This window comes from Nipponia nippon, unplaced genomic scaffold (assembly GCF_047370975.1).
Source record: "Nipponia nippon isolate SJK-2023a ecotype South Korea unplaced genomic scaffold, ASM4737097v1 scaffold_1, whole genome shotgun sequence".
NCBI classification, from domain to species: domain Eukaryota; kingdom Metazoa; phylum Chordata; class Aves; order Pelecaniformes; family Threskiornithidae; genus Nipponia; species Nipponia nippon.
The window spans coordinates 55800875-55826889 of record NW_028262290.1 but is presented as its reverse complement, the minus strand read 5'-3'; the positions used below and the strand labels follow the sequence as shown (position 1 = coordinate 55826889).

At 38.7% G+C, this 26015-nt stretch overlaps 1 protein-coding gene across 11 annotated transcripts in view; it reads right to left on the bottom strand.

Annotated features, from left to right (window-relative positions):
• Positions 1 to 26015, bottom strand: part of PTPRM (protein tyrosine phosphatase receptor type M) — a 499983-nt gene that overhangs the window by 138906 nt on the left and 335062 nt on the right. For 6 of the 11 annotated variants that reach the window (XM_087756312.1, XM_087756322.1, XM_087756360.1 and 3 more), the window contains 2 exons: positions 24634 to 24766; positions 17528 to 17557 (listed from right to left, as the gene is read on the bottom strand). In XM_087756312.1, coding sequence (XP_087612438.1) covers positions 17528 to 17557; positions 24634 to 24766 — 163 coding nt within the window. The remainder of the gene's footprint in view (positions 1 to 17527; positions 17558 to 24633; positions 24767 to 26015) is intronic. The other 5 variants (XM_087756330.1, XM_087756338.1, XM_087756380.1 and 2 more) reach the window with 1 other exon arrangement.

The following is a 26015-nucleotide window of genomic DNA, read 5'->3' as shown; positions in this document are numbered from 1 at the left end:
TGGGTCAAAGAGGAGAAGGATCCCAGAGCATACCACAGCATACCTTTGCTGCTGTATTACCAAGAATTACAGTCCATGTGGTACCAGCTAATTATTTCTCTGGTCAAATGGATACTTGCGGGTGTTGTGCTGTGAGGGAAATCTTTCAGCATATGAGCCACTGTCAGCTGAGGATTTTTAATGCTTCTCCTTCCACTGAAAGTACGACCTCAGTCTCACAGATATTTTCTTTCTCTGGGTTGCCTCCCAGGACATTAATTTTCCTTAGCTGTTCCCTTTTGGGGCACGTTTGTTCCTTGATAAGGAATACAGCTGTCTCCCAGCTCATGGCTAAACTGAGGAACCCAGGAGTGCTCATTAGCCCCAGCAGCCAGGTGCACACCCTGACTTCATCCTGACTCTCAGGTGAAACTGAGAATGATCATCCCAAAGCCCAGGGGGGTTGGTTTCCTGGCAGATCCAAGTTAACCAATGTACTCAAGAAACTGGCACGTGTGGTAGTGTCCACCTGTCTTGCGACGGAGTTCCTGCAGGAGGGACTCAGTGGCCGAGGACGCACCAGCCTTCCAGAAAGGTATCATCCTGTCAACGGGATGACATGGCCCATTGTTACCAGTTCACAGCCATTTGTCTCATGTCTTACTATCTGGTGTCTATGTGCTGCTTCAGTTGTCTCCTGCAGTAAAGCTGGTAAGCTGTAAATGCCTTACATCTTGAGACTTGTAACAAGCAGAATTAAAGCCCCTGAAGCACCCCAGCACAGGCTTCCAAATTTTGTTCTCAAAAAGTTGTGTTGAGTTACAAGACAGGAATGTGAAGAGCTGAATGGCTTGCTTTTTAAAGATCATCCATGCAGACATTGCCTGATCTAAAAGGAGTACGAAAAAAAGGAAGGGGAAAGCTTGTTTGAAGATGAGGTCATAGCAGGCCATGTGCTCTTCTGCAGCTTGTTGCGTTGTCTTAAACCCACAAAAAACCCATTTCAGAATGGGAGACTGAACATAACCCATACAGCATTTCTGCGACAATAACGTGCAATAATGATGTTATTAGAGAAAGTCACAGTACTAAATTAACCCCTTTAATTTTGAAAGCTGGTGTACCCAGATTATCATCAAAATGTTGGCAACTAGATGTTAGTAAGACTTCACCCAGAAAAGTCTCAAATTTTCTTCTTCAAAGCTTGACAAAAAGCCACAGCTCAAAAGCAACACATGGAAAAGACTCAAAGGAGGCACTTATTTACTAGTTCTTGGGACAACAAACTGAGGAGGTTTATTGTGCAGTGCACATATACGCACACACCTACAGAGCTTCAGATTAGATCTTGCACAGAGGAACAGAGGTATGAAATACCTGACATTAGTACTCTGGCACTTCATTTCCTTCACTTCAGATACATCCTCAAATGATATAAAAATAGACTAGCATTACTTTCTGACATGACTAAGGATCTTTAGTTTTGATCTACATACAACTGCATTAATAATAGATTAAGGGTTGCTATCAAAGCATGATCACATGCTCCAAAAGGAAGAAATGACAAAGTACAGCTGTCAAATCACTCTTACTAGCTAAAGCAAGGGCAAACTAACCATATCTGAACTTCTAGGACATTTGCTGGTCTATTCAACCTCTCTTTAACATTTCATTCCTGAGCAATGACTTGCATGCACATGACACAAACTAGTATTCTCCTTCTTACTGACCTTGGACAGGCAAGGAAAGAAGAGATTTTTTTCTTTAAAGGTGACATTATCATTGTAGGACATAATGAAATAAAACAACAGCTTGCAGAGAGTAGGAGGAACCATGACATTAACATTTTGTTAGTTGATACTGAAGAAGTAGCATGTGACGTAGGTTTATTTAGTATCTCAGTCCAATTTGTCAAGGATTACTCAATATTGAGTGGATGATGTCACTCCAAAATGTATAAACTCTGAGTAACCATTTAACTATTTTCTGTTTCCTTGTGTACCACTCTCTTAAATACGCAACCTAGTCTGTCTGGCCCTAAGTGTTTTAAAAATAGCTGTTTTGGTTTACTGTCTGACAACCATCGGACAGCAAAAGAAGCAACAAAAAAAGACACCCCATCACTGTCTTTCCTCAGAAAGGCAAAGCCATTCTGCCGCAGCCCACTGTAACATCTGCAAAGTGGACATTTCTCAACACCAAATAGAAACCAAGCACACAGAAGTTACTAAAATGAGAACAAATGGCTAATATGCATGGAGATCCCTTTTGTCACAAACAGATATGATCTGCATGAATATTTATGGTTAAGACCCCAACAGAAAAATCCTAAATTACAGGTACCACAGAGGCTCATGAGAAATGGGGAAGATCAAGACAAGTCAATTTAACTTCGAACTTTGGGTGACTATCAGCAATCATGAACCAGGACAGTGACCATCCCTGCTGTGTTTTCATTCCTGGTTAGTCACTCCGATATATATGCATTTCTTGGCCCTCAGATAATGAAAGACAGAGCAGTGTTTCATTTGCAGCGAATTCATAAGTATCAAAATAACATCAAGTGACTTTTTATAGGGTTTTACAACTTTTTGGACCACCGCACTTCCTCACCCATATTAAAAGACTTCGAGAAAGAGAACCAATTTGACTATAAAAGTCTAGATTCTCCATGATTAGTCAAATGCAAGAGATATATTATGAAAATCCTACACTATAAATTTAACCTTTTCATTAGACTCTGATTCTGGCAGGACACAACAGGAAAAACTAGGCTCCCAAGAATGTCCAAAAAAGGAAAATAAAGCCAACATTAAAAAGGGAGAATCACGTGACCAAAATGTTAACTTCTTGTCAATATTTTTAACCTACCAGGCAATAATGTAATGACTGGAAACACCTACAAGAGATTAAGTGATGTGGAAAACAGCACTGCTCAGATGAATCTGTTTACAACAAAATATGAGAACAGTGACAAATTCGATAGGATACTAATGGGATGAGCACTAGGACTGCAGTAGGCATATCTTGGGTTACTAAAAAGCAGTATGAGTTAAAAAGAAAGGGAAAATAAGTTTTAATATTTGGATCCTGTATTAAGGACGTGCATGGTCCTGCGCATGGGTCAGGGCAATCACAAGCACAAATACAGGCTGGGCAGAGAATGGATAGAGAGCAGCTCTGAGGAGAAGGACTTGGGGGTGTTGATTGATGAGAAACTCAACATGACCCAGCAATGTGCGCTTGCAACCCAGAAGGCCAACCGTATCCTGGGCTGCATCAAAAGAAGTGTGGCCAGCAGGTCGAAGGAGGTGATTCTGCCCCTCTACTCCGCTCTCCTGAGACCCCACCTGCAGTACTGAGTTCTGCTCTGGGGCCCCCAACATAAGGACACGGACCTGTTGGAGCAGGTCCAGAGGAGGGCTATGAAGATGATCAGAGGGCTGGAACACCTCTCCTATGAGGACAAGGCTGAGAGACTTGGGGTTGTTCAGCCTGGAGAAGAGAAGGCTCCGGGGAGACCTTATAGCAGCCTTCCACTACCTGAAGGGGGCCTATAAGAAAGCTGGAGAGGGACTTTTTACAAAGGAGCATAGTGATAGGACAAGAGGTAATGGCTTTAAACTGAAAGAGGGTAGATTTAAATTAGATATAAGGAAGAAATTCTTCACTATGAGGGTGGTGAGGCACTGGACCAGGTTGCCCAGAGAAGTTGTGGATGCCCCATCCCTGGAAGTGTTCAAGGCCAGGCTGGATGGGGCTTTGAGCAATCTGGTCTAGTGGAAAGTGTCTCTGCCCATGGCAGGGGGGTTGGAACCAGATGATCTTTAAGGTCCCTTCCAACCCAAGCCATTCTATGATTCTATGATTCTATTCCTCTGTAAATAATCAGAATGGCAGTTATATGCAAAGTCCATAGCCGAAAGTGAAAGATGTGATTAACCAAGAGTAGCGTATCTTGGAGTGCTCATAGTGGACAGTAACCTTTTATTTATCATTGAGGTTAATTTCCCTTTCTGAGGGTCACTAACTTGATCTTATTTGCTTGATTTACTGTTGATCTTCTTTAACCATAGCAAAAACCCTTTGTAAGGAATGCCTGTCTGAATGCAGCTAATTTAATCATATGACCTTTTCCATCTTATTTTCACCCTATGGCTATTGACTTCTATCAGACAGCAAATGATTTAGACTCTAAGTGGTATAGTGTGCTCAATTATTTTATTTATGCATTCCTGAAAATTATGAGATTCTAAATTACTGTATTATTCTGTTTTACTGTTTACATCCCTTTATCCAAGGAAGCTACCAGTGCAGTATCTGGGCTTTAAATAATGATTTTTTTGTGTGTCAAAAGAGTAATCCACATGCACAAGAGTTCAAGCAGTAAAGCTTGGATGCTGATTACTCCTACTGTGCGAAAGGAGGCAGCTCTGCAGCCACTGAAGTGTCAAAGCAGCTAGTGTCAGAGAAAACACTTTACACCTCCCCTGGTGCTTCTGCAAGGGCTACTCATATGAGAACATGTGTTTCTGCAAGTATATGTGGCTAAACCTGTCTTAGCTGGTGATGTCCCCATCACTGATTTTCAGGTACCAATATTCCAACAACATATATTTGCAGGTAGTGCTGTCTTTCTGTTTAGAAACACAAATACTGAATTTTCTCAAATCCAAGTGATGATAAAGGAAGCATGAAGTACTCCGCCTCTCTGATTATCAGACCTCCAATAGCCCTGATACCAGTGCTTTGCAGCAGTTAATAGCAATCAAAATTTAATTAATGTGGAGAATATGGCACCCAAAGGTTTAAGAACTTCCGTCAGCAAGTTAGTGGCAGAAACCAGACCTCTTGATTCCCATGCTCTTTCCATAACCTGTTTGGAAGCCTATTTAAAAAGCAATTGCTACTATCAGATTTTTATGCCAGGAAGAAGCCTACAGGAAAGAAGTGAACACCAGGATTTCTGAAAGGATGACTTCAAAGAACTACAAAGTTATAGTCCATTCTGGTGTGAAAGGTTTTGCAGAAGTATTAAAATTACAAAACCTCTGGAAATTCTGGGGAAATTGCAGCCTTACAAAGGCAGGCTTCCACTGAACGGCCAAGTTTTTTATCTGCCACCACAGCTCCATCACTCACCAGTTAATTTCTCTTATATTGCATGGCAGCAGTGATGGCAATATTTAGAAGTAATCAAAACCTGCTTTAATCAGCTATTATTGGGATCTGAGAGAGGGCAATAATGTTCGCGGTGACTTTATTGCCTTGTCAGAACTCTCCCTGTCTCTGTTTTTAATAGCAAAATGTATGACTGGGCCATAGATAATTTTCAGAAGTCAGTATGTAGGTCAAAAAAAATATCCCTTATGAAATCAAATCTACATTCTACCCATGTATGCCTTGCAGCATTACATATTTATATGAAACACAGTAAACCAGCTAATTCATTACACAAGACAGTGATTTATTAGTCCTTTGTTGTGCTGTGAGAAAATCTGGAGTCTCTCGAATTTTAGTCTCATGTAGTCAGGTTTTGCAGCATCCTAGCAATTCTGTCCAGTTGAAAGTAGCATCTGACCCCATGCAGAACACATTCCTCTATTCATCAGGCAGAGAAAAGATGGATCCCTATTCTTTAACCTTTAATTAGTGCTTAGCTACATTATGCATGCTGAGGGCAAGATTAGCCATAAATGCTTCCAGGGGCACTGTACACTTACTAGTAACCTCTGCACCTGGAAAGTATGTATTTCACCCAGAACCAGCAAGTGGAAAAATATGTAGCAGAGAGGGTTGGACAGCATGTAATTAAACTCGCTTTGCGTATTAGGTGAGCGACTAAAGCAGAAACCATTAGTCTCTGTCTGCAAAGCAATCCCCAAGGTTGTTGCAGGCAGAATGACAGAGCATGTCTTGCAATACCAGGTATACGCTACATATGACAAGTGAGAAATAGGCTTTTTGTTATGGCAGGGCTGAGACATCCAAACATGGCACCAGATTCTTCAAGGTGCTGAAGTCAGTGGGAACTGAGGGCATTCAGCACTTAAATGAATTCACACTGCAGGATATCAGAATGGTCCTTGTTTTAGATATTTTAGGCAATCAAATTTAAGTGGTTATGCTGAGTTTGTTTTACTCATTTGATGTTGGCTTTATCATTCCAAGATTTTAAAGCAGCAAAGCTTTCCACTGTCTAGTCAAATTACCAGATGTAAATATGACATTTTCTTTAAGGATATGATTTTAGGGAGCATGCAGATTTCATTACATTATACAGTGGGGGAAAAATATATTTATAATCTTAAAAATCTCATCTAATACAAAGCAATCACACACCAAACAACTAAAGCAATACGTTCTACTGAATCTTTCTGTGTTTTTTTCATGGGTATGTCAGCACTCTGTAAATCTGAATACATCATCATGGACTCACACTCACTAACTTAAGCTATGAACATTTTTTGTGAACAATACTTTCTACTTCTAGACTCCATGTCATTGAAAAGTCAAATAATAACGCTGCTTAGAAATTAATTTATTTCAGGTATGCTATAACAACCATAATCAGCTATAAATCCTTTTGCCCTATTTGCATTTACTGAATTTGCCTTAATTATACTGCTGCCTAATTATAAAGCTCAGTCTAGAGGGGAACTCGCAAGAAGCAATGATGCAGAAAGCAGAGGACAGTTTATTCCACTTCATGGATTTACAACTTTCTACTACTGCAAACCATTTGGAACAGACTCTATTTGTGAGGTCATTAACATGTAAACAGTGTCACACTGAAGACGCATGGCAATGACCTACCATGCTAATGAAAAGTGATATTGAGTTTACTAATTCAGATAAGGGTACACAGATTGCCTTTTCTCTAACGTGCAAAGGCCTGTCACAGAAATAAATGCATGGTTCTTGTTGCAATTAATTTGATTCTTGTTCTTTTAAAGCTTTACTTGTAGATTTAATTAAAGCTTTCATGCAGCACACACTTTCAGGAAGTATCTATGTTTAATGGCTTTTTCTCCTAACTTAAAGAAACGAGTGAAGGTTATGATTCAAAGAACAGGCAATCATAAAATGAAAAGCTATTCTTAATACAGTAAGCATTACCATGTTTTGACATAAGTAAACACACAGTACTGTGGGTGTTGAAGTACACTCCTTATAATAAATGTTATATTGCAACTTCCATGGTGACATCATTTTCAATCGCTTAAGATAAATTTTTTCTTTTTTGAATGTAAAATATTGCATACTAAGTTTCAACCTGGAGGTGAATATTTTTAAAGCCTTAGCAAAATCAACTTTTAGATAAGAAAAAATGAGCAAATAAAAACAGCTTGCGGTTTTCCCATGAAAATAAACAATCCCCAATGCAAAAAATTCTCGTGTAGACATGTAACTTAGTCTTTCCTTAATTTTACCATGTTAAATGTTCCCACAGAGTAAGTCTATCTAAGCAATAGCCCTTTAGTAAATATCAAGAATAAAAAGAATTATGAGAAAAGGTTGCACAATAACAGAAGGATATTCTGACATTCTCAGATTTGCATGTCCTTCCCTTCTTCAGGTTCTGAGGAGCGAGATGGTAGGATGTGGAGCAAGAACAAATGACTAGGCAGCCTGCATTAAGTCTCAGGAGACAAAGCAGAGCATAGAGAATGAAAATAAGGCAATTTTAAGGAAATATTTTTCAGGACAGGACAGACAATATAGCATCGGGGCAGGGGGGAAGGAGAAGGGGCTAAAGGAGAGGAGCAGTAAGTAAAAGAAGGACAGAGGAAGAGAAACAGATGAAAAAGGAAATGGTCAGTAGAATAAGAAGGCAGGCTTAAGAGCTGGGCATGCACGTTAGTGTTGAAAGAGAAAAAGAAGCTGGAAGGAAGACAACAACAGTAGGATCTAAGGAGTCAGTTAGATGAAACCCTTTGCGGACAGAGAACTGAACAAGACATCTCCATGAATGAACAGCACTCCGGCTTCAAAATAGGTTTACAGTGCTTTGAGTTCCAATAGAAGGCAGCTGAAACTGCAGTAACCTATTCAGCAAAAAAATAAACCTATTCTTGCTGGGAGCCTGTATTAGGACTCAACATGCAACCAATGTATCTTGTTCTCCTTTTCATTTATTTTTCTTAAGCACACAGTAGGTAATCCCTATGGTTTACTAACATCCTTACGTGTTTATCTTCTTTTCTTAGTTTAAAATATCTTCTATAATCTTAATTTGGAGAATATTAAAATGTAGACATGACTCTTCCCTATTTGGTAAGCAGAAAGTAAAGTTCTACTTCCAGTTGCACCTGGATGTTACAGCTAAGGATCAGGGCCTTATTCTATGATGTATCATAAACATGACAATCTTACCTCAAAATCTCAGTAAATACAAAGCATTCAGTATTTCATCTGCTTTTGAAAATACGCTATAAGCCATGAACCTAGTCCCTTTGAAGTGACCCTTCCATGGACAATTGCCAAATAGGACCATAAACTGCAAAATACATTCCATTATATCTAAAGCATAATCCGATACACATCTTTAAGCAAACTAAAATCTATCTAGCCTACCTAAACCAGCCAATATGCATGCATTATTATTCCCAATATGAACATGTTGGCCAAATCCATACTGGAAGATCTACTTTTGGCTACTGATGTCACCACGCAGGAGGAAAGCACACTATCACTTTGCAATGGGAGATGCGGAGTGGCATAACTGCTCTAAACCAGCTGATCCTCTCATTCCTGTAAAACTGTGAAATGCACAGGTTAGCAAATGCTTTGCTTTGCCTTTCCTTCAGACAAGCCAGAGATGCCTCTGGTAGCTCTAACTTGTGCCTTCATGATCAGAGGAATCAGGGAATGAGAAAGAAGGAGAGAAGCTAACTCCCTCTGCAGGTGAACTGAGTATAATTTAGATACCCCTAGACATTTAGTTCAATGTCTCACCAAGGCATCTCAGATCAAATGCAGAAGTGGTCCTGAGCTTCAGCTGCTAAAAAGAAAAATAAATGTGCTTCTTCATGTTCACCAGCTCAGCACTCACAGGAGCAGGTAGTTCACGGCACAAGCCCTACAAAACTCTTCTCTGCTCCAACTACTCTCTCTTTTTATTTGGATCACTGCTGCTGTCTCGTTGGCACAGGAACTAACAGAATTATGCAAGACTTTTTCTGACAGTCCTATAGATTTCTCTCTGTAGCATACACTAAAGCTACAGTCTAATAATAATAATAGCAATAATAATAAAACCTTTTTTGCACACTAGTAAATGAAATAGAGCCATGATTCTAATACCTACAATAAGTCTTGTAAAAGATTTTCTTTTGGAACAGGGTGTCTGGGACTGACGAAATGCCAGGGTTTGCTGGATTTGTAAGTACACAGCAGAGTCTGTTCCTCTGGTTCCTTGCTTCATTAGTTTTTGTGAGGCTCAATTTCACAGCTGATGCAATCTTCCCAGCTACATTTTGCATGTGGGCTATTGCCCTGAAATCAGGAAGGACCCTGATCAGATAGAAACCTTGCACAGACTCTCACAAATGGAGGCAGAGGGCCAGAGTGACCAGGAGTGGCAGAAGAAAACAGCTGAGGTATGATTCTTTATCCTCATACCAGAGTTAGGTAATTCATTGCAGGAAAACAATGACCAAGAAAAATGACAAAGAAAATTTGGAAATGCATGATGATTTTGATCAGCTAGATACTACAGAAAGCAGATGGCCGGTATTCTTCCCTCCAGGGATCTGGCAGTCTAGACTTTAGGGAGCTCAAGGAATACTGTAGATAAGAAAGGAAATGAAAAGGAGAAGAAGGAAAAGGAGCCAAGATCAGAACATTTTCATTGTGAAATTAAGAGTGAACACTGACAGATGCTACCTTGACGTGGATTATCATTAACCTGGCCATAACCTCTGCAGATAGGCTCAACAAAGGTATTTCAGCCGAAACATCTCCCACGGGATTCAGGGGTCAGAGAAAAGATTACAGATAAGAAGCTCAAACAAAAATATAATCAGTCAACAGAAGTTATTGCAATACTAATGACTACAACACCTCAGTGCCCTGTGCTGACATCACTGAACAGACACAAACATCTCATTACAGTTGTTCTTATCTGTATCACAGAAGTGATTAAGCCTGTGGTTTACTGGAGCAAATAAGTCTTAGGCTAGATTCACATATGATTTCTTCTACTCGTTCATTTTTAAGCATTTTTCTGCTGCTTGTCCTCCTTGAGTGCAGGAGACATGCAATGCAACATTCACATTCTTCCTTGTAGTCAAGTTCAGAATCGTTAAGGTTGGAAAAGACCTTTAAGATCATGAAGTCCAACCATTAACCTAGCGCTGCCAACTCCACCACTAAACCATGTCCCTAAGCACCACGTCTACCCGTCTTTTAAATACCTCCAGGGATGGGGACTCAACCACTTCCCTGGCAGCCTCTTCCAATGCTTAACAACCCTTTCGGTGAAGAAAGTTTTTCTTCCAATTTAAACCTTCCCTGGTGCAACTTGAGGCTGTTTCCTCTCGTCCTATTGCTTGTTACTTGGGAGAAGAGACCAACACCCACCTTGCTACAACCTCCTCTAGTTGCAGAGAGTGATAAGGTCTCCCTTGAGCCTCTGTTTCTCCAGGCTAAACAACCCCAGTTCCCTCAGCTGCTCCTCATAAGGCTTGTGCTCTAGACCTTTCACCAGCTTCATTGCCCTTCTTTGGACACGCTCCAGCACCTCAATGTCCTTCTTGTAGCGAGGGGCCCAAAACTGAACACAGTACTTGAGATGCAGCGTCACCAGTGCCGAGTACAGGGGCACTATCACCTCCCTGGTCCTGCTGGCCACACTATTCCTGATACAAGCCAGGATGCCATTGGCCTTCTTGGCCACCTGGGCACACTGCTGGCTCATGTTCAGCTGGCTGTCGACCAACATCCCCAGGTCCTTTTCTGCCAGGCAGTTCTCCAGCCACTCCTCCCCAAGCCTGTAGCATTGCATGGGGTTACTGTGACCCAAGTACAGGACCCGGCACTTAGTCTTGTTGAACCTCATACAGTTGGCCTTGGCCCATTGATCCAGCCTGTCCAGGTCCCTCTGTAGAGCCTTCTTGCCCTCAAGCAGATCAATGCTCCCAGCCAACTTGGTGTCATCTGCAAACTTACTGAGGGTGCACTCGATCCTCTTGTCCAGATCATTGATAAAGGTATTAAACAGAACCGGCCCCAATTCTGGGGAATACCACTTGTGATCGGCTGCCAACTGGATTTCATTAAGCCATTTTGAAAACTAACATTTCAATCTTTTAGAAAAAACACAGGCCTTTAGCAACATAAATTATGAAGTGAGTTTTGGTCTTAATATGCAGTACAGCTTCTTTACTGTTAACACATTTACAGTCACAGAAAGTGTAATGGCAGGTTTGCGGTTTAGAGAAGCTAAGTTTCCAATGCCATTACCCCTCTTGTACAATAAATACCAGTACTAAAATAAGGAAAAACTCTCTATTTGGATATTTAAAATGGAAGAATCTGAAGTCAGTTTTGAGCTATCTATGTATACAGAAATGCAATTTAAGAGTAATAAACGCATGAATTGCAACTTTTTCCTGAGGGAAAAGTCTTAAACAAAACAAATGAAAATGATTCACCTTATACCCTCTGAAAGTCTAATTCAGCAGTGATGGTAGATAATGGCAAAATCTCAGTGCCCAGAATGACTGCTGTTGACAGTAAGCATGACCGATTTGGGAAGCAAATTTTTTAGGAAGCTGCAAACAATGGCTAATTGAGGAATTAATTCAGTCCACAATTTTATAGAGAAGACAGTCCATCCTGGTAAACTTGTAACATTAACTGAACAGGACTCAATATGGGACAGCAATACAAATACTCAAATACAAAGGTAACTTGTTTAATACACATACCCGTCCCTATCCTCTCGTCCCCTCCCAAATGTATGCATTATGTCTCAGTGTTATATATAATAAAGATAGGCTTTCAGGCTTATCCTACAAGAGCATATGGTTTCCACAATTTCTAAAAGCAATTTCAGTATTCAATTCAAATCCCTGTATATTAGTTTAGAAAAGCAAGACAAAGCTTTTATTAATGTGGAAAGAACCAAGACGTCTCTAGACTGCATAAGCACCTATTTTTCCTACGATTACATTGGTTCCCACACTAAATGTCTGGTACATTCACAAAACAAGCAGTGTAAACTGAAACTGCCCCTTTCAGGACAGAAAAATCTCCAAACCCCAGCTCATCTGCAAATTTTCTGCTTGACACTGAGGGAGCAAGGACTGTGACCAGCAGAGCAATTCATCACTTCTGATACTTCACCTCACTCTCTCTGTAGCACCCATTTATTTTGAAAAAACCCAAACTTGTAGCACATTACAGATTATGTCTTCTCACTCAACACATCTGGGCTAACGTGGTTTTGAAAAGTCTGGGTACTTCAGAAATGACTATGGGTTTCCCATACGTAGGTACTGGATAAGTAACTTGGAGTGAGTATCTAAACATGCCCAGAAAAGATGAACTAAAGCAGAGCTATTCCTCCACATGAATGATCTGATCTCTGTTGCACCTCAAGAAAGCTATTTCGTATAGTCAGATCACTGCCCTGGGGGGCTCACATACTTCAGAAAGAGCTAATAAATAAAAAAAAAGGATTTACTTACTGGTGGTCTGAGTGTTAAGAATTATTTACAATTTTTTCTACAGAGAAATGGGAATGTAGGCCTTGGCTATAAGGCAAACAATCAGATCCAAAAGAATCAGAAGATACAAGGAATCAGTATAAGAAATAATGACTTCAGACAGATTTTTTAAAATGATGTGGTGTATTTTAATTAAAAATAAAATTCTAATTCTGAGATTGCTTAGCATCTCTGCACGAAAGCTAGATATCGTATCCCTGTGCTTAAAGCATATGGCACATCGGCCACAAACGTATTTTTCAGCGATGGCGACTTAGTAAAACACCCTCCTTGCTATTTTGGGCACTGCATATTATCCAAAGATTTCAATATGTTGGCATTCTAGACTTTGCCAGATGCAACAAAACTCATGGGACATCCCCAAATCATTTAAGTCTAGCTTACAAGACAGTTACAGAAATCCACGTTTATTTTGGGTTACATGATTCTATGATACAAGTCTATGTAACTATGCATATTTAAGGATTCAGAAGAGATCACAGGCATAGTCTAACAGATCAAACACATCAAACAGTTCAAACGCATTCATGTTTTTCTGTTCAGTGCTCTCCTCCATCTGCAAGATGCAAACTGATGAACTTAATCTAGTTCCAGGGGCAGCTGCAGTTGAGAATACAGGACTGTTTCTAACCTCTCTCAGTGTTTTCAGATTACTACAGAAGTTTTAAATGTGATGACTGCGTATTTCCTGGAATTATTCTGAAATCACTGTTAAGAGTTTTGACACCATTGATTTTTTGGAAATTTTATGACTCTTATTATTAGGATCATTTTGCAAATCTGCTAACCTTGTGCTTTCTCCATAAGTACTAGATCAGTCGCAATGGGATTGGGGAAATGAGGCACAAATTAAGTCTCTGTACAGGGCTCCAGAAGCCAGCACTGAAAATCTGCTAGCAAAGCAAGAGACACAGAGGTAACTAAACTGAGAACAGACTCCCAGGCTCCTGAGCTCAAGTCAGATACACAGGAAAAGTGTACTTCCACTGGGCCGCAAACGATCAGATTCTCGTGAAAAGGAGGGTATGTTTTTATTCACATTTATATGAAAAAGCTCTGTTTTTGTGGAATTAATTTTCTTGCAGGAGGAATTTTGTCCTCTTTGAGTCATATACAAAGTACCAGGCAATAGGACCTCTAGTCCTACACAGTCCATTTTAGTAATGTTTCAAAATTGTATTAGACTTCTGGATTGAGATTTCCATACAGAGGACATATCTGTGATGCACTTCTGTCCTAAGTCACCTAACTAGATGATTAGTGCTGGGACAGACAATATCAGATTTCATACTATTAAGATCTCAACATGATTACTATTTTATAAGAATACTGGGCAATAATTATCACCTATTTCCCTACTTCACCTTTCAAAAGTTGAAATGATTTGTGAAAAGGCACAAAAATAGAATAACATTATGCTCTTAACTGCTGTGCAGCACCGTTGTTGCATATGTACTTAATTTCAATAATAATCATAACATACCATTTTGATATCAAGTTCAAACTGAGGGACAACATTAAAAGCTACCTTCACAACTTTGTATTTTAATTGGGCGTACATCCTACTCATAGCAATGTAATGAAGTCTTTTCTTGAAAGCAACTTATAACAGCTACAGTCTGTAACTATCTGCCCCAGAGTTTGGGGTAAATTGAATTCCCCAAACTCTCTATCAGATGCCAAGTGTCTCGAGTAAACTCAGATGGTCCAAGCACTCTTTTTGTTCATCTGATGCATGGATTTGCATGAATCTAGCTATGTTAGCTCTGACTAATGATTAATGATCTCTAAGGGCACAATCTTTATCAAAATGAAGATCTCAAATATAAAAGTTAATGGCCATCAGTCAGCACAGTGGCACTCGTCACCTGAACAACAGGCTTGTCTAGTTCATTTAGCCATAATTACACAACAAACTACTAACGTACTTTTCCTTCTCTGGCCAATGTCGCAAGGGTTTTGCCCATCAGAAAATGTGTCAGGAGAAAGCAGTCATGCCAGCGCTGGCTGCCATGCTGAGAACACCAGTCATTACAAGTGTCACTAACGACACCGTCTCCATTCTTTTTTCCCACCTGGAACCGACTGCAGAGTCAAAAGACCTGCTGCAGAGTTAATGAGCACTATTAAATTTGCTCTAATCTTAAGAACAAAAGAACTCATACAGGACTAACTACTGCCAGACAAAAAAAAAATCTGCTGCCTGACTGAGGTGAAAGGTAAAAAATGCACCAGTTCTCAGGAAAGCAAGAGTGGGAGGAAAGACGCTGGCAGAGGCACTTAAGCCCACTAAAAAGAAGTATAATTCTCAATAGCAGTACTCAACTTCTTTTCTGTAACGTCTCTTGACTGGCTAACTAGTAAACATAAGATAAAATGGAAATAATTCTCTGCCAAATATGCACAGCTGTAGGTCCACCTCTGATGATTCATCAGCAGCTCTAGGCATCTGCCAATTTTTTCTTTTTGAATTTTAATTTAGGATGGATCTAGAAGTGGCAGAAATTGCAGTCTACTAGGGAAAAGGAGCCCACAGCACATAAGGAAAGCAGCATAGAACACAATAGTAACTATTTTAGTGCATAGATGCTCGCTTGGATGTTACAGCTTGCATTTACAATGACTAATCAGTAAATTTGAATATGATACTCAGTATAGAAGTGTTAAATTAGCAATGGCAGAGTACTTCAAATTATGTTTCTCAAAATATAGAACATTTTTTAATCCATACCAACTTCCTCAGCTAAAAATAAAACTGTAATGAATTCTGCATTCATCTAAGATTTCCACCAATTTCAGTGAAATTGCGTGGTGCGTAAACAGGTGGAGAATTTGGTCCAAAATATTTCCTCCTATTGGGGGCTGATCTTGTCTGTTCTTTTCAGGGCTCTCACTTCCCTTCTTTTGCCAGACAGGGAGCAAAACAATACAAGGTCAAGATCACACAATTTCTTTTGGAAGAGTTAATGTACCCAAACTACAAAGTTACTGAATTTGTATCATGCTAACAAAAAGATATTTTCTTGAAGCTGCTGTGAGAGTATTCTAAATAATCAAGAGAAGCTCTATTCCATCCACTATTAACAGTCTCTATCATTGCAAAACTGGGGACAAAACCTGTTTGTAAAATTTTACAGAAACATTACAATTCACATCTTTTCCATCGTCAGTGGAAAAAGAGAAAAAAGATATAATCCAATTTCTTTGAATAATGAAATAGTGTTTCATTTAATGTTCCATTTGTTTCAATTTTGTTTTTTGCCTTAGCCTTGAGACATGAATCATATTAAAATATTAATTTAAATATATTTACTTGTTATGGCAACAACATACTATATGACTTACTATATTATACTCTTTTGACATTTTAAAAACAACATTTAAATGGTCCCAAACTGTATTTTTTTTTGAAGGCCTATTTAATGGAAAATATGGTCTTTTCATCTTAGGAACAGAAACAAATTTTGAAATACTGTATCTGTGGAAGAGATAATTTTTGCTGACCTTCACATTAATACAGTGCTTTAAAGAACAGTTTAAAAAATTGCACTATATGCAAAGTGTCAAAGAGCGTAATATGAAATGTGAATTACCAAGTAAATGAGCAGTTTCAATATATTCAGAAGTCTTACAGAATTTCAGCTAAGAGGTTTAAATTTTAGTTGCTTTAATTCATTTGAATGATGGTTCTGCTTACCAAGTTTTCAAGTTAGAAAACATTTACTAATTTTTCTATAAATTCTATGAATGAATGTTTGATGCTTTTTCAAAATATTAATTGAAAAAATATTTATTTAAAAAGTTTGAAGAGCAACTAAAAAGGAACATGAGAAACTTAATATTGTTTTTAAATAAAATCATTACTGAAATATGTTCCTTTCAAGAGCATGCTACTACCATATGTACCTGAAAACTAGTTCTACAGTCTGTCTCATGCAACACCCCATCTTCTGTAAGTATATAAAAATATCTCCTAGTTTCTCATGAGCTTTAAAGAAGACAGATATCTATTGGACAGCTGATTTTTGCTGCTGGCCAACAAGATTAAACAAGCTCAAATGCATCTCGTTTCATGAGTAAGCAAGTCCCCTAATATTTTGCCAATCCAAAAACTATCATGTACTCATTGTACCTGAAAAGCGAGAAAAGGTGAATAGCCCAAGAAAGGGAATTGCTAAATTCACAGAAGAACCCTTCTTGTTCATCCCCTGCTGACAGCAGGGAAGAAACAAGGGATTTGGGTAAATAAAGAATGATACAATGGTATTACTAAGGACTGTATCAAAATGAAAAGTTATTACTTACTCAAAGATATGCTTCATCTTGCCCTCATTTTTTAGTGCTCTCTCCTTTGAAATTCACTCCAGTAATGGCAACTCATGATGTTTATGCATGATCATTATTCGTGAAAAAGTAGTAATATGTACACAGCAGGAAATGGAAGTGCTTGTACATGTCTAACCAATGCTAAATTTTCAACAGAACAAATGAGAAAGAAACCACTAAATAAATTCTAAAAATAATTAGGCATGAAAATTTCTCATAGACAGGGTAGTGATATTTATACCTACTACTTGTCAATTAAGAAAATTCGTTACATAACGATATTCAAAGGACTCTAATGCACAGTATGAGGCATAAGAAACTGCTATAAAGCTAAATATTTCATTACATTATTGACCATGTTGTTTTTATCTTGGTAAAACTTTAACGAAGTCTGTTTTTACAAAGGAACTTTCAATATTAGCATGCACTACTTATGCATGGAACAACATGGCAGAAAGTGTGTCTCTGATGACAAAGAAGTTACTTACAGGTAATAAGTGTAGGAGTGATAGCTTCTTCTGCCATGATGGTGGAAGGATTAGGCAGTGGTGGAAAAGATGAAATGGAAGGAAAGAAAAGCCAAATATTAATGTATGAAAAATCAAGATGAAACTGAGACCAGAACTGGTGACACAAATGAAAGGTAGCAAGAATGCATATCTGGGCAAATCATGCAACGTGTCTGGAACAGACAGATGACATATCCAATCTCCATAAAACTTTAAGCAATACAATACCTAATGCATCTCCAACTGTTAAAATGAACCACCTTAAAGTACACCTACTATCTAAGTAATGACAAGATTTTTAATGTGTATTTATCTCTGCATTTACTACACACTCATACACTCCCAGGTAAAGTGATGAAACAGCTCCAGTTACACCTCAACTGCATTAGGAATAAAGATATGGAACTTCTAACATGGTGTTAGAAGTTTAACAATGCAGAATTTCAGAACATGTATTAAGTAGCTTCTCTTCCTGTTATAGTACTGTGGAATCTTTGGATATCCCTTTCTTTACTTAAAGAAATCAGTTCTGCCATTGACAGGACTAGAACTTGTTTCCAGAGGGGAAAAATCAGTGGCCACAGCTTTTATAATATCTCAGCTTTTTTAATAACCATTTAAATTCTGAAGAAAAAAGTTACTTCTTGCCATGCAAATAAAAAGGCTATCCTTGCTGGCTAAAATTATTTTAGTAGTATTTCCCCATGTGGCAATGGAAAAAATAAGAACTGATCCTGTATCCCTGTTATTTCTGCCCACGTGAATGTCACAAAGAACAAGTTGGAGACCTAGCACCAGCATCTTGAGAAATATGGACCCAGTCAGTCTTTCCTGCATCACCTTTTGCACAGCCAGATCCTCCACTCAGACATGCTCTCCATGAGCACAAAGTATAGAAGCCCTCCAGCTACGCTCTTCTGCTTTACATCTCTCCCTCCCTCAGTTATGAGCCCACTACAAGCAGGACTGCAACTCTCCAAAAGGGGCAAGTTCCAACCTAAATGAATTCCATATATTGACTGCAATTAAAAAGGGGCTGGAGATCTTAAAACATCTCTGAGCATAATGTCAAGTAGCATTCACGCGTTGGTAAGATAAAAGACTGAAAGGAACCATGTAGGCATTTGTAATTTTTACAGCACATGCATACAGCCCTTTGACTACAGAGGAAACATGTAAACAGGCCTTGCAAAGGACTATAACATTAACTTGCCTCTAGCTACATGCTTCAGGCATCCCTTTGAAAACTAGGCTTTCATCAAATTTTCTCTCTCATCTTCTTTGTGTGAAGATGCCGTTAGAAATATTTCCCAGTTTTTATGCCCGTTTTTCTGATGCAAACAGTATTGTTCAAACACAAGAGGCTAGATACTGAATATTTAATCGTGGCACATCTGCAAAAATGCATACCTGTTAAAGCTGAGTTTTAAAAGATAGCTAAGAATAGAGTAAGGGGAAAGTTACAAAACAGTTATATGCTTCTTCCACCAGCACATACCCCATTGCCTTCAGTAAGGAGCACAGGATCAGGTCCTATCAAAGCAGATCAACTTATTGCTCTATTAGCAAGGGGTTGTTTTCTGGTTCAGTCATAATTACATCTCCCCCTGCCCTTCTTTCCAGAATTACTCATTCTCTCACTTTCATTTAGAATCTCATGACACTGCCAACCCTGTTTCTTGCCATATGTTGCCACGACAGAGATTTAACATAATTAGTACAAATGTTCTCATGCTTCTAAAAGATGTATAATAATTTCAGAAACAACAATAAATACAATTAATCAGTGAAACACTGCTGGTACTTAACTTATATGCAGAATTCTGCCAAATATGTTATAGAGATAAATTATTCCTTATGAAAAAAATGCTGAAAATCCAGGAGCTTTAATTTGTGTAAATATCCCATTAAAAAATTGTATAAGATGAGAAAAATTAGAAGTCTTAAGCCCCATTTATTTTTATATTGTTACAGTTGTGAGATTTTCCATATTCAAGTCCTTGAAAAAGAGCACTGTGTTTTTTGACTCTCAAGAATACCAGACACTGAAAAAAAAACAGGTAAAAAATATAAATTAAAAACCTACAGAAACATAAAGTTTTAGACTTGCAAGTCCTCAGGCCACATGCAAAAGCACCATTCATAATTGAAAACATTTAGCTTTTTTAAGAAATATGGACAAGTTCCATTTTACTTCCTACATAATGTATACAAACTTTCTGTCTATATATGAAAAGTCTTTTTCTGTTTAAGAGAGTGACCCAAAGATTTTGGCCAACCTTGCCCAAATTTTCTTCTGTGCATGGCTCTTCAGTCAGTTCCCACTAGAGAGGTTATTTTATGTCAGTAAACTGTTTCTGTGTATAGTGATAATATAAAGCACTTTTATATCCTTCAGGACTGAAGACATAAATAAATTTCATAAATATCACTTGTAGAATAAGGCCCTGCTATAAAATTTATCAAAATCAATGCAGCTGGCCACAGGAAGATCATCCCACTGGAAGGGAAAACTTCTGGAACTGTGTAATTACCACAGTGATTTCTTTCATTGTCTCTCTTTTGTAGCTGGCCTAGAGGGAAAAACAAGGTTCAGGGGTAGCACTGAGAGAAGACTGGAGTTTTCCTTCAGCCCTATTATCTCCAATTTCTATCCTAACTGCTTGAAATTGTTGGCAAGGGTGTATAACTGAACAATCTGATTTGCTATCAGGGAATGGGACCAATGCATTCCCAGCCCAGCTCCACTGAGTGCAAAAGCCTTCCTTATGCACTGCCAAGAACCAGGGTCTCCGAGTTAAACAGATGCCACAATTACATACGTTAGAAACTACTGGAAGGCACAGGCAGAGAGACAGCTGAAAAGAGAAACTAAAGATAGGCAAAAGAAAATAACCGTTTTATGGAGAAATGCAATGATCAGAAAAACTCCATTCTACAACTGAAGCAGAAGGCAATGTAACTAAATCTTAATAACCGCTTTCTTACCACACTCCCACTGCAGCAGAAAAATGGTAGCCCCAAAAGAAATAGCTGCCCCAAAGATATATATGCTTTTAAGTAAACCTTAGGCCAACAAATCTAATTTCTCAACTTCTGCATATTTTTTAAACTTAGCTGAAATAGAATATAAAAGAAAAAACAAAAGAAAAAGGAATAAAGCAGGAATGTTCTGATTTTTCCAAGTCTTGATTTAATTGCTATTGCTTCTCCAAAGGTTGTGGGAACAGCTCTTTCATTTTCACTGCTCTACTTTAAGTTGACCAAAAGGTGAACTTACTTGCTGCATTTTTTATTTTTTTATGTTTTTATTTTTTATAAAGTCCTATGCAGGTATATCAAAGACTGGCAGAGATCAAGGGTCTTGCCTGAGATTTAATATTCAGGATCAGATTGAAAGTCCACTTTATTGTGGAGCAATACTGTGGAAATACATGTATTGGTTTCCACTGACTTTGTGATAGCTCTTAGTGAGAGATTCAGAGCACAGCTGAGGAGAGGAAAGCCTACTGGCACTACTCTGACTTCACAGAGAAGAGAAGAATCATCTCATTGATATGACCATACTGGTATTAGGAAGAGTTTGCAGGTTCCTAGTCTACATTACATGACATCTTTATGCAGGAATGTGGTTGAATGGGTAAAGAAAAGATAGAACAGAACAGATAAAGAACTCAGAACAACCAAGCGGGGAGAAAAACAGGAAAGCACTAACATTCTTCCCCTGAGCCAGGTGACAAGCATACAAATCTGGTTTACTTCAGTAAAAGTGTCCACGCAGAAAATATTTTAGTGTCCATGATGTTACTACCCTCACTAGTGACGCCATACCATACACCGAATAGTTAGGCTACCTAATCTCTCTGTGACCCGGCTTATAATATAACTACTTCAGAAGACCACTATATAACGAAACTAATAATGATGCCTCATGACTATTGATATTTCCAGAACTTCTCTACCTACTGCTTTGATAGTGACCATATCCAAAGCGTGCCTGTGCTGCACTGAAAACTCTGCTTTGAATGTTGGTGTTGCCTACTGAATTAAAAGTCAAAGAGGCTGATCTGTGAAAATCTGTGGTGCCCGGCACCAACCAAGCAAAGAATGGTTGCCGGATGAAATGAGGTGGCTATTAAAGGAATATATTGGACAAAGTCATGGTTATCATGTACAGTAAAACCGCTTTCCAAATCTCTTGACAATGGAAAGAAATGGTTTGAAATTAAGTTGATTAAGCACTGTGAAGCCCTAGAGACAGAGTAAATTTAATCTACTGGTGAGATCTGGAGATCAAGTCTACAAGGACCCATTTCCATGAAAGAATGAATAACAGACAGTATATGCCTTGGGATATGCCTTGGGATAGTGGAGTGTGAATGCGATATTGCTGTAGCGAAGTCCAAACAAGACAAGTTTCAGAGCACGTAGACTCAGCGCGGTGAAACCTAGCATTGTAGCGCAGAGAGTCTGCACATAGTAGTGCAGAGAAGAAAGTGGTTCTCAGGGGAACGGTGCCACTGAATTACAAGGTGCTATTTTATTTTTCACTCAGATCTTTACTCCAATAAAACTCCTGATAAAGTCAATTAAATAAAATGATCAAGTGCAGTAGTTAAACGACACGCTAGCTTGATAAGATTGTTTCACAAAGTAGCACCTAAAGTATCATAAAACTGCAAAAACACTACAGTTCCACTAAGCTTGCAGAATGATTTATACATTTTCTTCAAATGCATAATGTATACACAGTAACTGAACCAAGGTGAAACCATAGGGGCTCTCAGCAGCATAGTGAATTAATGCACCAATAACAATCTATTGAATAATCGGTTCATCTTTTGCTTAAGTCATGAGTGTAATTGTATTCAAGACCTTCTATGGTACAGCATCTGCTTTAGAGGTCTGGGACACAGTATACCCACCTCCTGAAACTCTCATTAAAGCCTAGTCGCATCCTGTTACACAGATGAACCATTCTTACTTTTTAATATTCACTTCAACTCATTTCACAGTTTGTTTTGTTCAAGGCTGCGGCATCATTCTGGGATATGTTTATGTTATTGGTATCATTCTTTCTGTACTACACAATGAAATTGTATGTATTTGGTAACAGAGTTCCTGGACTTGTACTTGCAATAGTTTCATCTCCTGTCACAAGCAGATTTATTCGAAACCCCAAAGAAGCTCACATAATGCACTTTTCTTCTAACAAAAGAATTACTATGAATAATAATTACTGTGCTGTGGTAGACAGAAGGAAACAAGTATCCTTCTGCATTATCATGCAAACACTTAGGATTCGAGCCTTCCTGCCTCTAACAATTAGTTTATCAAAGAGCTTTTCCCCAGAGAATGAAGCAAGAGCTGGTATAGCATTCGTTTGGCCAAAGACCCGGAAGCCTTATTTACTTCAAAACTATTTGGACCATTTTGCAACGCTCTCCCTTCAAGATTAAGAAGAACTTGTCTCCCTTGGGTGAATATATTCTACTTTTGGTGCAAACACTTAAGGAGAGGCTCAGAACTGGAAGAGAGAGAGTGATGAATGCCGGTCAGGAATCGTGTGAAGAAGGATTGGCCAGACAATGCGAGAAGCCTTCCTCCCTGCATGCCAAGTGCTGTGTCTGGCCCTAGGGAGGAGCTTGGGAGTTCAACTGTTAAAACTGAAGGTATGAATGATGCAAGAAATCAGAAGTGGAAAGAAAAAAGTCAGAACAGATTTTAACTGCTACACTGTACTTTATTGAGAAGATTTGGTTACTAGGTCAGTATCATTGCCCCAGCCAGACTTACCCTGGGGCTTAAGTCTCAATCTCTTCTGTATGGCAGGTTTTGACTGCTTTACCTACCTCTTGTCATGACCTAGCCCTCAGCCCTGGCCACAGCTCACCTTTCTCTGCACAGAGCCTTTCTAACTCACGGCCCTGCTTCTGTCTTCAAGGAGAGCGAAAAGCAGCTACTTCTGTTGCCTGCCCTGAGGCACTGTCAGGCAGCTGCCTCCTTAGCTGTGCACCTCCACTGTTCAAACTCTGGAAGAATTTCAGGCAGCTCAGACCTGCCAAACTAGTTAACATACAATTAAATCACATAGTGTTAGGATGAGCAAAATCAGGCCAAGATTGGTCTCAAAGGAAGAAAACGGGATAATACAGGTGAATGGCAAGGAGGTGAGGGGTTATGGGACAGTAAGAAGACTGTGGCAGACGTGGAAGGGGAATTCATGACTCAGCCCCTTTACACAGCTCTCACACATTCCCAACCCCACCTCTACAGCTGCAAATGTCACATCGCTTAAGATTCAACCTAACACCTTAATTCTATTTGCTAACGAATTTCTCCCAATCTAGACTTAGCTTCTATCATAACATGGATTTTTTTCTTACCCATGCCACCTCCCTAGCTATGAGGTATTTTTCCCTTTTTTATTTTTCCTTTTACAGTGCTGAGAAAAGCAACCAGGTTTAAAAGCCTTACACTTGTAATGTAGCAGTTTTCAAATGATATTCAAAGCAAAACAATCTCATGTGTGTGCGTGTTGAACCAGCATTTGGAAACATTCAGCACCATTGTAACATTTTCATTTGTTTTCAGGGAATGACGTTTATGCAGAACAATATAGACCCCATTCTTAGCACAAATTACCTGAGCTCTAGTTCCTGTTTGACTGAGGATTTCTTTTACATTGAAGAATGAAACTACTTCTAACTTTCAGCTGATCTGTTGAACAGAGTGGAGACGCACACTTCCAGGATAGAGATACTGTTCTATTATTAGAGTCCATCATGCAGTACTAATGCATAAAGTGCTAGAATCATTAACCTCAAGTTGTTTTTCTTCTATAACAAAGCCACAAACATTAATTCATAGAAAATGCTGTGGGATGAAACAGATACTGTGGTTTTATAAAAACGCAACAAAGTTTTGGGCGTGGGAGGGAGCAGTACTTCAGTACTTAAGTACCTAAACTCTGTGGCAAAGGACATGAAGGTGGCTGGATACTTTTGCCAATATCAAACTGAGAACTGCTGTAGGAGATGCTGTGATATGAATATGTACATAGAAAACATTTACTAATTGCTCACCTTTTCTTCATTACCAGCACGACCCCCAGAAAGATAATGACGAACAGCAAGATGCCTGCAATGACTCCAGCAATTTTAACAGTATGGTCGGTCTGCTTCTCAGGCTCTGGGTCCGGTTTTCGAGTGGCAGCCCCTATGGAATCAGTAAAAGGAAAAGAGGAGAGAGAAAAAGAATAAGGATGTTATTCTTTCGATGCCTATAGATTTAACCTACCAATGTCATTAGTCTTATCCAGGGCCAACAGACATCAATGCTTGATCTTTTAAGAAAAAAATCCTGTTTTCATATGCACTGACCGCAATATAATTCTTCATATTGTTCCATGACATTTTGCAAGGCCACAACACAGGTGGGATACCACTGCCAGCCCTGACTCTTTTATAAGAGCCTCTCCACAGATTCACAAATTTCTATATTTTTATTATCTGTGCTGGCTCCCTTTTCTTTATGCCATTTAGAAACTTGCTAACAACACAATAACTATCCTAAGCCTTTATCCAAATTTGATTTGCTGGAACATTCCTCAATTATTTTTCATAAATGAAGCTGTAATTCCATAACATATTAGCTTAAACACCTGGAAAAGTGAGATAAGCTCATTTACCATGCATTTTACCCGCAATTGTTTTTTACACAATAGACTTTTTTTTTTTTTGCCTTTGGAAATCTAAATCTAGGTCACATCTGGTAGGCAAAAAGACTCCTTCTAAGCAATTTATTCACAAAGTGGGAAGCAGCTGATGATCACACCACTGGCACCCACATTTAATATCTGTTTAAATGAGATAACCAGTGCCTTACAGCAGCTACTGTCTTAGCTCTTACGGCTTCTCCATTTTAAAAAAATAACATCATTTGTACTGTTTACTGTATAATGTGATGGAACGTCAAATCTATGTCTGATGAAATATCCATTTCCTCTACTAAATGAGTTCAGGATGAAAAATGTTAAGGAAGCAACATTCAATTCACTAAACTGATTTTATTTTTTTTTATGGACTTGCATTTTTTTTTTAATCAAAATGTGACAGCATTCATCATTTGAGGCACCATGCCATAAAGTGGACACAGGGATTTATGGATCACTTTCCTGCTATAGCTTTTTTGGGAAGGGAGAAGGAAGAGCAAAGTGTAAGTGAAGCGTAATATTTTAAGACCACATTCTTATCTCACTCTCTGGGTTTCACAGAGGATTTTGAAAGCACTAATTATATTTTACATGTTTCTTCACTTCCTTTTTTTGGAAAGAAAGCAAATTGGTGATCAATTTACATGTAGAGATATTTTCTGAAAAGTAAAATGAAAACATTTCCAATGTGTCTTCTCAGCTGCAACCAGGATATTCTAAGATGGTGAGTACTTCTGAGTGCCCACAGTTACA